We start from the raw sequence: 14,378 nt of genomic DNA on the forward strand, positions 1-14,378 counted from the left end.
AAAAAAATCTTGTGATAATATTTTTGGCCATATCACCCAGCCCTTATTCACCATTATTTCCAAATGCAAACTATTGATCTGAATGATTCATCCGTGTGTTTCAGACTTCTTTCTGGTGACCTCTCCTATCACTTCGTCCACTTTCTTACAATCAACTGCAAGCTCACATTCAAATCTGCCTCTATCCAATCAACAACCAATGAACAGAATCAGGTCCTCATCTTATTTTTTTTATATATATTTTTGAAATCCATTCTACTTCTAATCGTTTTCATTGCAACATTTACCCTCATTTACAGAATGAAAAAGACTCTACCGTAATCATTTGGAAGCACTGGAAACCACATCCCAGCAAAGAATTTGGATTCTCACTGACAAACATGCCAATCAATGTCATTCACAGAGCAGAAGAGGGAAACAGAGCCGAAAGACTAGCTGAGTGACAAAGCAAGCTCACTTGAGGGAGATGCCCAGGTCAAATACACCCCATAAAGCACCACCTTAACCCTCTACCGCTCACATAAGAAGCAGCTACGAAAATGAAGGAGTTAGTGGGGTGGGGGACCGGGAAGTAAAAATATAATTCACCTGAAAATGTTTGGCACACCCGTTTTTTGTCCCCGCCCTGTTACCATTGGGGTGCTCCACAGCGAATTGCTGGTAAAAAAGCCAAAGTGAAATCAACGGACAAAATAGTCATTCTCAAAATTGTATTTTAACAACAAACTGTCATGATGAGAGCAGAGTTACTACAATTGACACCAATATGTTTGACACTGAGAGATTAAAAATGGTCATCTGAAGTTTGACAGCATGCAAGCCAATGTATACCAAGATGCCAACACAAACTTCAGAGGCGGTAGAGGGTTAAACGTTCAGTCCAGGGTGAAAATGGGCACTCATTTCCAAAACATTACGAAAACAAGAGACATATTAAGGAAAAACAAAAAAGTCCAAATGACTCTGACACAAGCAGTCAGACTGAGGAGGTGGTGGTGAATGTGAGGGGGAGTGGATGTGGCCTCTGCCTGTCTCTCCACCCTTGGTTTGGATCTTGGTCCTCAAGTGGTGACACCCACCTGTTTGTCACTCACCTGTTCCTGCAGCTCAGCCAGCCGAGTGGCCCGTTCCTCCTCCGAGTCGGAGCTGGAGCTGGAAGAGTCGGCGCTGCTCTCGCTGCTGCCGGTGCTCTTGCTCACCACTGCCGTGGCTGATACCGCACTGGGCGAGGACGGCTCTGCGGGTTCATCGGGCATCTTGGCGAATTTCATCTCAAACACATCCTGCAGGACATGGACAAATATGATTGATGAGATCTGAAAGCACATGATAAGGCACAATGGCTCATTGTCAAGCGTTGCACCTGGAGTTTTCTTGCCATGGCAACGACCTCGTGATCGGGTGGGTTGTATTTGTAACAATTTGAGAACATTAACCGAATATCTGCTGCAAAACTTTGGGCGTCTTGGTATTCTCGACTATCCATCTTTTTCTGAAAAAAAAAAAAAAAAAAGACATTGTATGAGACCCAGTTTAGTTATAATAAGGTATGTATATATATATATATATATATGGTAAATTCAGGTTAATTGGGACATTTTTTTCTCACTCCTCTCAATTCAAGTGCCCCAATTTACCTGAAATCACCATATGTGACCCTGGAGCACAAAACCAGTCTTAAGTCACTGGGGTATATTTGTGGCAATAGCCAAAAATACATTGTATGGATCAAAATTATTGATTTTTCTTTTATGCCAAAAATCATTAGGATATTAAGTAAACATCATGTTCCATAAAGATATTTTATAAATTTCCTACTATATTCCAGATTTTCAAATAGTTGTATCTCAGCCAAATATTGTCCTATCCTAACAAACCATACAACAATGGAAAGCTAATTTATTCAGCTTTGAGATAATGTATAAATCTCAATTTCAAAAAATTGTCCCTTATGACTGGTTTTGTGGTCCAGGCAGGGTCACATATATATACACACACACAAACATACATACATACATATATATATATACACTAGTCAACATTTGAAGTGGATCAAAACCTAAGTTGTCCTAAAACCTTAAAGCATTCTTGTCTTAGGACAACTTTGATGAACTTTTTTGATCCACTTCAAATGTTGACTACTAATATAGTATATACACGTGTATACGTGTGTGTTTATATACACGTGTATACGTGTGTGTGTATATAAACGTGTATACGTGTGTGTGTATATATATATATATATATATATATATATATATATATACACGTGTGTGTGTGTAATAAATAAAATGTTTATTATATAACTAATAACTAATTTAGCAAGTTTATTTATATAAATACAATTATTTGTTTTTAAAAAATTACTACACACATATGTAGTAATGTACATATGTAATAATTCAAATAATATAATACAAACTACTGTGTGCAGAAATAATAATTCACAGAAAAGTTTATTATATCAGTATCACTAGAAGTGTAATAGTACTAGTTTATATACAAAAATTGTTATATTGTTATCGTGATCTAGTGTTATAGTTTATTATAAATGTAGTCATTTTGAATATTTAATATAGTATATTATTTTCTTTTTTTTTTGTGTAGTATAGCTTAATTATGTAAATAAATGTATTAGATTCATATGAACATTTACTATTATATACTTAAATAACTTCTGTCTTCACAAGGTGAAATTGTGTGCCATACTTTGACAGTGCTGAGGTCCATTGGTTGCTTGATGATTTCGTGATAGTCATGCAGCTCGAGGGCCTCTGCATCTACAGGCTTGTAGAAGGGCCAGGCGTAGGCCGCATGCTTCTTGGAAAGCATCTCTTTAAGGATAGTGTCAGAGTATTTGAGATGATCATTGAGCTTGCTTTTCTTGTTGCCTTGTTGTTGGACATCCCCATCTTCCAGGTCCTTTTTGGGAGGTTTGATGGGTCGACCTGTGCTCTCTCGTCTGGAAATGACTTTACTGTGTTTGGACTCCAACATCGCAGTGGGTGACTCACTTCTGCTGGCAGTGATCACGCAGGTTGTGGGTGTGGTAGTGTCTGCTTTCCGCTTCACCCCTTTCTTCTGAGGAAAAGTAGATCGGCATGTGTTAGAACACAACAAAAAACAAAACAAACAGACGATCAGTAGGGTGTGTGACAGACTACACTTAAGGAAGCCTTTTATAAGTGGTCTGGTTTAGGGTCAAAATTTATCAGACACCCATCAGACATGTTTTTTTTAGAGATTTACAGAGAATAAAAGACAGTTATTGAACAAACAAACAGTTTACAAATAATTTTATTGCACAAACTATCATAGTCCTCACAAAAAAAACAGATTATGCATAATAATGGGACCATTGCTCATAGTAGGCGATGTGAAATGTATTACTGAAGGCAGTGAATCGTTACAAAAGCTGTTTCGATGGCTGAAACGGAGGTGCTTTAGGAGATTAATTTAGAGATGTGACATCTCAGAAGGTTTTAGTGTGCTGACAATCTTACAGCTACTTTTAGACTGTTAACACACTAAAGCACAGCATGCCGTCAGAAAACTAAAGACCTCTCAAAGAAGTTGCACCTAAATTCATTCCCTTTAAAGCCTAGCTGCTAAAATATTTAAAGCTAAAAAATGGAAGGAAAAGAAAAAATATTAATAATAAAAAACGAAAAAAATTACATAAATATTTAATGAATAAATAAATAACAATAGTCAGTTGCTGTTGTGTAATAATGTAAAGAAAAACTTTTTATATAAATGTGTATATAGATAGATGGATAGACAGATAGATAGACAGACAGACAGACAGACAGATAGATAGAGACACAGACAGACAGACAGAGACAGACAGACAGACACAGAAAGACAGACACAGAAAGACAGACAGAGACAGACAGACAGACAGACAGAGCGACAGACAGACAGACAGAGAGACAGACAGACAGAGACAGAAAGACAGACAGACAGACACAGACAGAGACAGACAGATAGACAGACAGAGACAGACAGACAGACAGACAGATCTTAATACGGTAATTTTTTATAATTTATAGATAAATATTTAAAAATAAATAGTCATATTGATCCATCCCTAAAACAATTTTTCCCCCTCTTGGCTACAGATGACCTCAAAATGTACTCTGCTTTGACAGAAACAATGAAAAGGACAGAGCAAATAAAACCTGCTGCTTCCACATAATTTGAACTGGTCTTACTTTGACAACAGGCTGTGCAGTTGGGATCATGGACGTGGCAGGGGGCACAGCTTGGACATTGGAGGTGATGGTCGAGACTGGAGTCGCAGCTATTACAGGAGTCTGAGCCAGCTGAGGAGGGGAGCTCGGACATGACGAGGATGGTGAACCAGTAGTCAGTGCTGTTGATTGTTGGTTTTCTGTTTGGATGTGATAATGACACGGTCAGCTGGGATCTCTCCTTCAGGCAGCATGTCACTGGTAACTCCAAAGGTTTATTAATCGTGACAGTTACCTGAAGCAGGGGGTGCTCCAGGTTTCCGTGCTTTACCCTTCGGTGGTGGGGGTAAAAGTTCCACCTCCTCCTGGGGCATCTGAGCTACCTTTTGGAGGAAAATCTTTTCCAAGGCTTGAGCCATGAGAACAATGTCATCTGTGGGCTAGGACAATATTTCAAGGGAATTTCATTTAAATCACACATTATAAAACAAATTGGTAATGAAATTATACCAATATGAATATAAGTAAATATTAAGAACTTAAATCTACCTTGTTATAGATATAACAGTTTGTGAACATAGTGTTAAAATCCTGCATGCATTCTCCAGCAGTCCAATAGTAATTATTCTCAAGTCGCTTCTTTATGGTTCCCATGTCCATTGGATTCTTGATAATTTTATTGTAGTCCTGCATGACAAAGATAATAAAACAGACAAGCTGTAATGCACTAGGTGGAAGAAAACAAACATTTATGGGTGATGTATACATTTTTTAGATGTTCAAATACTAAATCTATTAGCATAACACTGTAAACATTATTAAAAATGTTTTGATAATCCCAATACAACAACAAAAAGGTTCTGACTCAAAAACACCGACTCAATTAGCTGCATGAATTTGGGACAGGACTATTTGCTTGCCCAACCAATAGCAGACGGGGGACCCTTTTAAAGACAGCCAATATTTTTGCAATTCCATTTGGTAACACTAGAAGCACAGAAATTTCACTAGCCCACCTTCAAGTCAAAAACAACAATATTGTGAAATATTATTACAACTTAAAATAACTGTTTTCTATTTTAAAATGTAATTTATTCCTGTGATGACAAAGCTGATCATTAAAATTGCTGTAGTTTTTGCTGCTTAATATTTTTGTGGAAACTATGATACATTTTTTTCAGGATTATTTAATGCGTAGAAAGTTCAAAAGAACAGCATTTATTTGAAATATAAATATTTTGTAACGTTATAAATGTTTACTCTCACTTTAGACCAATTAATGTGTCCTTGCTAAAAAAATGTACTGATTTTTTTATTTATTTTTTTAATCTTACCCCAACTTTTTTAATGTTAGTGTATTGCAGTTTCCACAAAAATATTAAGCACAACTGTTTTCAATGTTGGTAATAATAATAAATGTTTCTTGAGCAGCAAATCAACATATTAGAATTATTTCTGAAGGATCATGTGACACTAAAGACTGGAGTAAAGCTGAAAATTCTGCTTAGCCATAGCAGGAATAAATTAATTTTAAAATACATCAAAAAAGAAAACCGTTATTTCAAATTGCAATAATATTTCACAATATTACTGTTTTACTGAATATATGCAGACTTTGTCTTCATTAAAAAAAATGATAAAAAAATAAAAAATTGCAATTATCCCAAACCGATAGTGTGTACATTTATGACATGAAATTTATGAAACACTAATTTATGGAGTGTATATTTATGAAATGAAGCCAAAAACAATTTACTCACTGGCAGATTCAATTTGATGGCATCCACAGGTGTGTAAAAGGGCCATGCAAACTGATGCTTCCATAGAGTCTTCACAACCACATTCTGCATATATTGTAGCTGGTTGGTTTTTCGGCCAGGCTTACTGGGGTTCGTGACCTCAGGAAGGGGAGGGTTCGCAACAGGTGGAGGCACCTGGGCAGGGGATGTGACTACCGACATACTGCTCAGTTAAGGGGAAGAAGTTGCTTGAATGACGTCTGTACGTCTCTTAGCTCAGTTACAATGATCCTCTTGCTGCTCCTTAGTCCCACCTCGACACGCACATCCCATCTCAGGACCTGAGTGTCAGCACACTGCCAATAAACGTAGAGAAATAACTTATTAAATATACATGAAAAAATTTAGATATGTATGAGTGTGTGTAATAAAACACTGTAATAATACACACTGTGTATGTCTATATATACATATACACACACATATTTTTTATTTAGTCATTTATCAGACACTTTTATCCAAAGATATAAACAAAGACATATAGCATCAATCGAAATGTAACTTCAGCATCATATCAATTAACAAAGCCACACATTATACTGCTATATTATTTTGCAATATATTGCTATAATATACATTGTAATATAATTTAAAACTTTATCAAGGCCACTATCATGGTGGAAGTACACGTGCATGTTGTTAAAAAACAGTAGTTGTATTCATTATTATTTATAATCGCTCACACATTGAAAATAATTTTAAATCATTTTTAGGTTATTTATTGTATATTTTCCAGTTACATGCATCTTCACCAGTAACTTAAATTGTTAAAAGTCTCAACTACAATATCGGGGGTTTGACTAAAAAAACAAACCTGGAAAAGGCAGAAAAATTCTGTGAACTTGTGCGCTTCATTCGAACTACTTTCAATAGTTTTAAAAAACAACAAAACGAACAAAATTTCGCTTGCCTATTAACTTAGAGGCCATGAAAAATGGCAGGTTTAGTCGGAATTAAACCAAAACATCAGCTAGCAAATTGCGCCCCTGCGCGCCCTTAAACGGAGCTCTCGAACTGTAAATTTGACTGGAAACGCATTTGCAATCGCGCGTTAAAGTAACTGCATCAGGCGTCTGTAAATAAGTTCTTGAAAAGATGGCGGGCACTGGAGAGACAGGGCATCGAGTGAGGAATGCCGAGGATCGAGCCCCACCAAGTCTTTAACACAACCATTGTGTGTGCATGCCGTTCAGCCAGCTAGCCACTCAGCGGGCTAATTTGAAATCATCCCACAATACATCCTCCAGCCCGGTTTTTCCGCTTGGTACAACGAGAAAAAAACAGCGCAAACAATTACAGCAAGCTCTGAGTTCACGGATCGAAACGACTGAGCGTGAAAGAAGGTTTTGTTACATTGTTGCAAAGCGCCGCTCATCAGCTCCACTCTGTCAGAGGAGAGCCTGCTAGCTACATTCAGCTGTGTTTTCCCCCCAAAAGACCAATATACATCACCTTAACTGAATATAAACTTCGATCGGAATGCGCTAAACGTAAATATGCATGTTATGCTTTATTACTTTCACTCCAAGCGGCTCCGGTAGCGTTTTCCTTGCAGATTTTCGGGTAGCTTTTATTGCGAAGAAGCATAATAGATGGCTGGGGTCGACACTGGTTGGGTAGTGTTGTGCGCATGCGCGCTGCGTCGCACGGTATTGTGGTTGTTGTTGTGTAAATGAATAGCTGTTGCTGTCTGTGCCGCTCAGCCTTTAACGTTCACGTGTATACAATGTTGTTTTTTGTTTATCACAAATAAGTGACATGATTACAATATACAGTCAGCAGGTCAAGATGTATAAAAACCTTGAAAGGATTTGGTGTGGGTTGATGACCAACTGCTTATTAGCTACGTCTGTCTGTCCGTCCAAACCCATGCTGTTTACAATTATTCAATACTTACGAATGTAATTCCATTGTAAAATGAGGCGATAGATAGATAGATAGATAGATAGATAGATAGATAGATAGAGGTAGGTTTTAGTATTATTTTATTAATATGTTATATGTATATGTTGTTAATATAATATCTAATAAATTCAGTCGATAAAGGCAATGTGCTGCACTTGTTTTATCTTGCAACACCAGTGAAACGAATTTAATATATAGCTTAATATTTTATTACTTTCACTCCAAGCGGCTCCGGTAGCGTTTCCCTTGCAGATTTGTTACAGGGTCACCTTTATTTGACCCTCTAACTCTAGCACTTTCTATTCTATTTTAATTCTACTTTATCTATATTTATCTTCTTTTTTATTTAAAAAAAAAAAACAACAACAAAAAACTAACAAACACTAGCTTTCTATTTTTTCTATTCTATCTACTTGTTTTTCTCTGTGTGTGTGTATATGTGTGTGTGTGTATAATATATGTATGTATGTGTGTGTATATATATATGCATCACATATTAGCTAAAATACATGCACACCTAGTAAAATGCTTGGCATGTGTGTATGTATGCATGTATATATGTGTATATATATATATGTATGTGTGTGTATGTATGTATGTGTATATGTGTGTAAATAATATTTCTAAGTCTTGTAAATACAAAATTGCATAAATAATGTTTGCAAAGTTTCCCATCTCATAATAGCCGATACTAACGATCAGCAGTAAACACACAGCATATTAAAAAAACAACAACAGTAAAACAGATCCCAGATCAGCTGTGTACAGATCGAAATGAACACCATTCTCTTCCATTAGTGGAAGGATTTTGAATAGAATGACTTGCAAAATATTGAAATTGAAGATTTTGCTCACAGTTTATTCAGAGAAACCGAAGCTGTGAGAAATGTATACTCGTCGAATAAAACAAAGAAAAAGCAGCCACCATCATAAGCATCTGAAGTTGTCATACACACTGCACATGCGCGGTGAAGCGCGTGTAATTTCTATTTGGCTCAGCAAGTGCCCCGAAGAGCCTTTTCTAGCAATTTGTAAACACAGTCGTTTGGAGCGAACCGTTTGAAACCAAAAGTTTGCTTCGGAACCCTCCAGTAAGTTTCTACTCGTTTGTTCGTGCGTCATCTCTTTTGTGATATGGAAACCTGAGCTGAATGCAAGTGCTGGGTATGTTAGCCTTGCTAACGTTAAGTGCGTGACAGGGCGGCAACTACAAACATGTTTACTGTTGTAACTGATTTATATGTGTCTGACTGTCAAAATATACGCGACACCATTCAAAGCTCTGGATACACATTTGACTTAGTAAGAGGAAGTAACGGGCTTGGCTGCCATGTCATTCTAGCGAGACTTTTCTTTTAGGCCATGTGCATTTTGTGACGCTCCAATGCTGTCAAGTGCAAAAGTTTGTTTTGACGATGGACAGTTGAAATAAATGGCATTTGTTTGATCCTGTACATCTTTTCAATCTGTTTAACAATTGTATGATCTCCTCTTTTTAAGAGCCCCTGTATTTGACCCACATAAGGTGCAGTGATGGCATCAGAGGAGAAGAAGCCAGACATAGAAACACATAAGACACATTCAGCATCAGCATCATCCTCCAAGGTAGAAAGCCTGCCTTTTGGTTACTTTGCTTTTTTTTAAATGCAGAGCTTCATTCAGAAGTTAAGTTGTTCCTCTGTTGATGTGGTTTACATCTTTCTGAAGTCTGCTCCTGTGAAGCCAAACTACTCCTTGAAGTTCACCCTCGCAGGTCACACAAAAGCTATATCATCAGTCAAATTTAGCCCTAGTGGTGAATGGTTGGCCAGTTCATGTAAGTAGTGCTTTTTATAATGTTCGATTTGAATCTACAGAAAGCAAACCAATGTCTGAAGATTTTGAAATGACAATCTCGTTTTCAGCGGCAGACAAGCTCATCAAAATATGGGGCGCTTTTGATGCAAAATTTGAGAAGAGTCTCGCAGGACATAAACTTGTGAGTTTTAATATAAGGAATAGTTCACCAAAAAATGAACATTTGCTGAAAATTTACTTAACAACATTAACATTTTTGGGTGAAGTATTCCTTTAAAGCAGGGGTGCCCAAACTCGGTCCTGGAGGGCCGGTGTCCTGCAGAGTTTAGCTCCAACTTGCCTCAACACACCGGCCTTTAAGTTTCTAGTATGCCTAGTAAGAGCTTGATTATCTGGTTCAGGTGTGTTTAATTGGGGTTGGAGCTAAACTCTTCTGGACACTGGCCCTCCAGGACCGAGTTTGGACACCCCTGCTTTAAAGGGTCAATTTACAGGAAAATGAAAATTCTGTCATTAATTTGCTTCAAACCTATAAGACATTGGTTCATCTGCAAAACACAAACTAAGACATTTTTAATGAAACCTCAGACATTTCTGTCCCTCCATTGAAAATGCATTTCACCAACTTTCATGCTTAAAAAAAAGTTCACAAAGACGTTGTAAAGGAAGATCTGCCATGGACCCTAGTTGATGAGTTCTATGTATGTTTACTGATCAATGTTTATATGTAAATAACACTCAAAATTAAAGGGGTCATATGATGCTTTTTAAAAGACCATTATTTTGTGTATTTGGTGTAACAGAATATGTTGACATGCTTTAATGTTAAAAAAAAAACATTATTTTTCAAATACTGTACATTATTGTAGGTCCTCTATGCCCCGCCTCTCCTTCAGGGATCTTATCTATGCACAATCAGCTTGTAACACTTCAAAGAGAAAGGAAAACTTGAAATCGCATCATATGACCCCTTTAAACATCATATAAAGCAATTGTTTATTTTCTATTAATTACTGTTACAATGTATTTTTGAACTTTTTAAAGTGTAAACGTTTTGGTGGAATGGACTTTACATGCACAGAATTTTTCTGTGGATGGACAGTTTTATTAAAAAATATTATTTTTGTTTTAAAGATAAACAAATGTTTTATGGGTTTGGCAAGACATCATGGAAAGTAAATTATGACAGAATTTTACTTTTGGGTGAATTTACTCTTTAAAGGCTCAATCTGTAAATGTATTATAGATGTATTAAAGAGATGCTATTGTATAAAAATTCTTAAGTATCTTCTTGTTCCAGCAATTAATCATACTGTGATGTCTTTTACAACCCATGTTGTAATTTCAGGGAATATCAGATGTGGCCTGGTCTTCAGATTCACATCTTTTGGTGTCTGCATCAGATGACAAATCACTGAAGATCTGGGATATGACTTCGGTAAAATTTGTCAAATAATTTTATCTGATGCTGTAGGTGTCATCCATATAGGTTTCTGAATTTTGTACCCTAATTTTTTGTCATGCTTTTGAAGGGAAGATGTCTGAAGACACTGAAAGGCCATAGCAACTATGTCTTCTGTTGTAACTTCAACCCACAGTCGAACCTGGTTGTTTCTGGATCTGTAAGCAAGCAAACAGATTTATTATTTTTTAAATGAATAAAAATAAATAGGAGACAGTGTTTGTACTCATAAGTCATTTAGTGATCAAGTGATGTGGTTCATGTTGACAGTTTGATGAGAGCGTACGGATTTGGGATGTCAAAACTGGGAAGTGTCTGAAGACCCTGCCAGCTCACTCGGACCCCGTCTCAGCGGTAAACATCAATTAATAAAAAATATTTTTGTTGGTCTGCATGCAGATTTTGTTGATGTCGGTTTAATGTAATGTTTCCAGGTTCACTTCAACAGAGACGGATCTATAATAGTATCCAGTAGCTATGATGGTTTATGGTAAGTTGAGTAGTGCCATCTATTAAAAGTGCTGTAAGCCATTTCAGCTTTTTCTAGCTGAATGTTGACAAACCCAGAAACATAAAAGATCGAGTGGCATAGCGCATTCTGTGATTGGATATTTATTTCAGTGAAATCTGTCAGTTAGAAGAGACATTTTTGGTATTTTATTACTAAACATTTACTTGCAGCACCTTTAAGTCAGCCTCCATTCACACTTATGATACTTTAAGACTGATATGATTACATTATTTAGCTTTTCTTAATGCTATGGACTGTATTTCAGCCGATTGTGGGACACTGCGTCGGGACAATGTCTGAAAACTCTTATAGGTATGTGACTGTTTTCTCTTTATTGTATGTACTAGAGAAGCTGGAGAGCATGATATCAAGTTTTCTTATCATAGTTGGACTTTTAGCCTTAAATCTTGAGTTTTGTTGTGGTGCCAGATAGGCCTGTCACGATACCAACTTTTTGTTGTGCGATATATTGCCCCAGAAATAATTGCGATAAGCGATATTATTGTCATTTTAAACACCATTTTATGCCACTGAATATGTAATCATCATGTAACAGCATAATAATGCAAGAAGGCCTACACACTTCCAAATGACAACAAACTTTTCATTTTTAAGAATATTTAGATCATGGAAATTAACTATCAAAATATTAGATACCTTAAAGGTCCCCTGAAATGCTTCGAAACACGCAGCAATTACTCTGTGTTGACGTCATTTTAACTGAAACAGGAAGACAGGGCGGGATATATCAAGCAGCCCCGCCCCTTTTTAAAATAGCCAATAGCGTTCGTTTATATCACAGCTTGGGCTAGAGCTGTTCAGAGCCGTTGAGCTCTGTAATTTGAAAGCCGCATTTGACAGGGTATGCCAGCCACAATCTCATCCATATTGCTATAAAATATAGCTTTCTGTGTAGAATTCAAATAGCTCCGATACATTTTGTGGTCTGCGCCGACTCGCGCATGTGATCCGCTCCGTGCTATTTACACTGTTTGAATCGTTCCCTGTCCCCTATATAGTGCACTATGTACCATTCACTGTACAGAAAATGCATTCTGTTTATACATATATACATATATTTATACATTATACATGTATAATTTTCAGCTGCGGCTTCAGCGTCTATTTTATAGTGTAGGGGGCGGGCGCTTCGGATTCTAGAGAGCATTTGATTGGACAGAAAGTTTGATGAGAAGCTGAAGTACGATGTGACGTCAAAAAAATTGTTGAGCCGTTTTGGCGGAAGTGACGAACTGCAAGCTTTGAATGATTATATCTTCTAAATGCTAATTTTGTCACTGTTTTGGAGCACACTGCCTTATAGATAACCTTAAGACTAACATATTGATACTAACACCCAAAAAACTTTAATTTTGATTTCATGGGGACTTTAAAAAACCTGAATAAATAGTAAATAAACATTTTCTAACAAAATAACTTGTATTGGGATTTTTCCATCTACAGATTCTTCCCTGACCTTCTTTTCTCTGTAAATTAAGGGTTCACACTAGGGCTGCACGATTAATCGCATGCAATATTTAACGCGCATCTTATCAGTAAAGCCGGTTCTGTAATCAGCGGTAAATCTCCATCACAGAGCCGTTGTTCACTGACGAGTTGCGCAAAACCACGTTCATATTCGCGCGATTTTTTGCGCAGCTCATCAGTGAACAACGGCTCTGTGTAGTTAATGCTGCTCAATGTGAAAGCACGCAGGTGATGGAGATTTACCGCTGATTACAGAACCGGCTTTCTGACAAGAGACAAGATGCATATCTAATGCAATTAATCGTGCAGCCCTAGTTCACACTATTGCTGAAAAACACAATTACTACTTAGCAGTCAGATGTCCGTATGCACAAAGGCACAGATCCCTAAACAAGACCATATCTGCAGCTGGAACTTTTTTTTGTAGAAGCATTTTTTAAATTTGAACTAGCACCTCATGACTACACCACGTTATGTACAAGAAGCTGCAAAAGACACAGGCGCAAGTGGAATGTAAAAAACATGGTGACATAAATTTTTAAGTAAATATAATGGCCGATATATTGCGTCACCAAAAATGATTGAGGTCATGTACATATATTGCATGATAAGTCGATATATTGATTATATATTGCGACAGGCCTAGTACCAGATGGCAGGATGGTGTGTGCTGCATAATTTGGATAAATGTAGCCAATTTAAATGCAAATTAGGAGAGTGTGTTGTTGATGGTGAACTGATCTGTTTTATTTCCAGATGATGATAACCCTCCTGTCTCATTTGTGAAGTTTTCTCCAAATGGAAAGTACATTCTAGCTGCGACACTGGACAAGTAAGTGAACTCATCCCTCTAGTGACTGTTTATTTTTTCCATTCAGTGCAGTTTCTGAGACGATATTAATTTTGGAAAAACTGCAAACAATGAAATTATGCTTCTTCTTTTTTTTTTTCTCACAGTACGTTAAAGCTCTGGGACTACAGCAAGGGAAAGGTATGTCATTGAACTACCATAAATGTTGACTGCTAATAACATTTATCAAAATATTTTTCTTAATGCATTACAATTAATAGTATAAATTATATATAAATACCACATATATGTTAACTCACCATATGTTAACACCAACTAGTGTGCCAGACCTCACTAGTTAAAGTGGCTTATAAATCAGTCAAATCATGTCTATTATATTTAAATGTAGTGTTTTGCACAGGTTTCTGTCAGG

At 36.8% G+C, this 14,378-nt stretch overlaps 2 protein-coding genes across 9 annotated transcripts in view; one reads left to right on the forward strand and one right to left on the reverse strand.

Moving 5' to 3' along the window:
- Positions 1 to 7,649, reverse strand: part of LOC107665032 (bromodomain-containing protein 3-like) — a 17,494-nt gene extending 9,845 nt beyond the window's left edge. For 2 of the 7 annotated variants that reach the window (XM_016455767.1, XM_016455766.1), the window contains exons 1-9: positions 7,510 to 7,648; positions 5,954 to 6,288; positions 4,743 to 4,880; positions 4,489 to 4,633; positions 4,215 to 4,393; positions 2,710 to 3,081; positions 1,364 to 1,492; positions 1,095 to 1,283; positions 589 to 657 (exon numbers count right to left, since the gene is read on the reverse strand). In XM_016455767.1, coding sequence (XP_016311253.1) covers positions 589 to 657; positions 1,095 to 1,283; positions 1,364 to 1,492; positions 2,710 to 3,081; positions 4,215 to 4,393; positions 4,489 to 4,633; positions 4,743 to 4,880; positions 5,954 to 6,154 — 1,422 coding nt within the window. In that variant the 5' untranslated portion in view covers positions 6,155 to 6,288; positions 7,510 to 7,648. Of the gene's footprint in view, positions 1 to 588; positions 658 to 1,094; positions 1,284 to 1,363; positions 1,493 to 2,709; positions 3,082 to 4,214; positions 4,394 to 4,488; positions 4,634 to 4,742; positions 4,881 to 5,953; positions 6,289 to 7,509 lie in introns of all 7 variants that reach the window. The other 5 variants (XM_016455771.1, XM_016455770.1, XM_016455772.1 and 2 more) reach the window with 3 other exon arrangements.
- LOC107665035 (WD repeat-containing protein 5-like) lies at positions 6,866 to 14,186 on the forward strand. 2 transcript variants are annotated; one of them, XM_016455774.1, is made up of 11 exons: positions 6,866 to 7,482; positions 9,398 to 9,502; positions 9,605 to 9,713; positions 9,802 to 9,875; positions 11,043 to 11,132; positions 11,227 to 11,316; positions 11,427 to 11,510; positions 11,591 to 11,646; positions 11,933 to 11,979; positions 13,912 to 13,987; positions 14,113 to 14,186. In XM_016455774.1, the coding sequence occupies exons 2-11, from the start codon at positions 9,431 to 9,433 to the stop codon at positions 14,156 to 14,158; spliced, it is 744 nt and encodes a 247-aa protein (XP_016311260.1). In that variant the 5' UTR covers positions 6,866 to 7,482; positions 9,398 to 9,430; the 3' UTR covers positions 14,159 to 14,186. The 2 variants fall into 2 exon arrangements, with proteins under 2 accessions (XP_016311260.1, XP_016311259.1); XM_016455773.1 differs by lacking the exon at positions 6,866 to 7,482 and adding an exon at positions 8,825 to 8,988.
- The last annotated feature ends 192 nt before the right edge of the window (positions 14,187 to 14,378 follow it).

This window comes from Sinocyclocheilus anshuiensis, unplaced genomic scaffold, assembly GCF_001515605.1.
Source record: "Sinocyclocheilus anshuiensis isolate Anshui unplaced genomic scaffold, SAMN03320099.WGS_v1.1 scaffold399, whole genome shotgun sequence".
Classification (NCBI taxonomy): Eukaryota; Metazoa; Chordata; class Actinopteri; order Cypriniformes; family Cyprinidae; genus Sinocyclocheilus; species Sinocyclocheilus anshuiensis.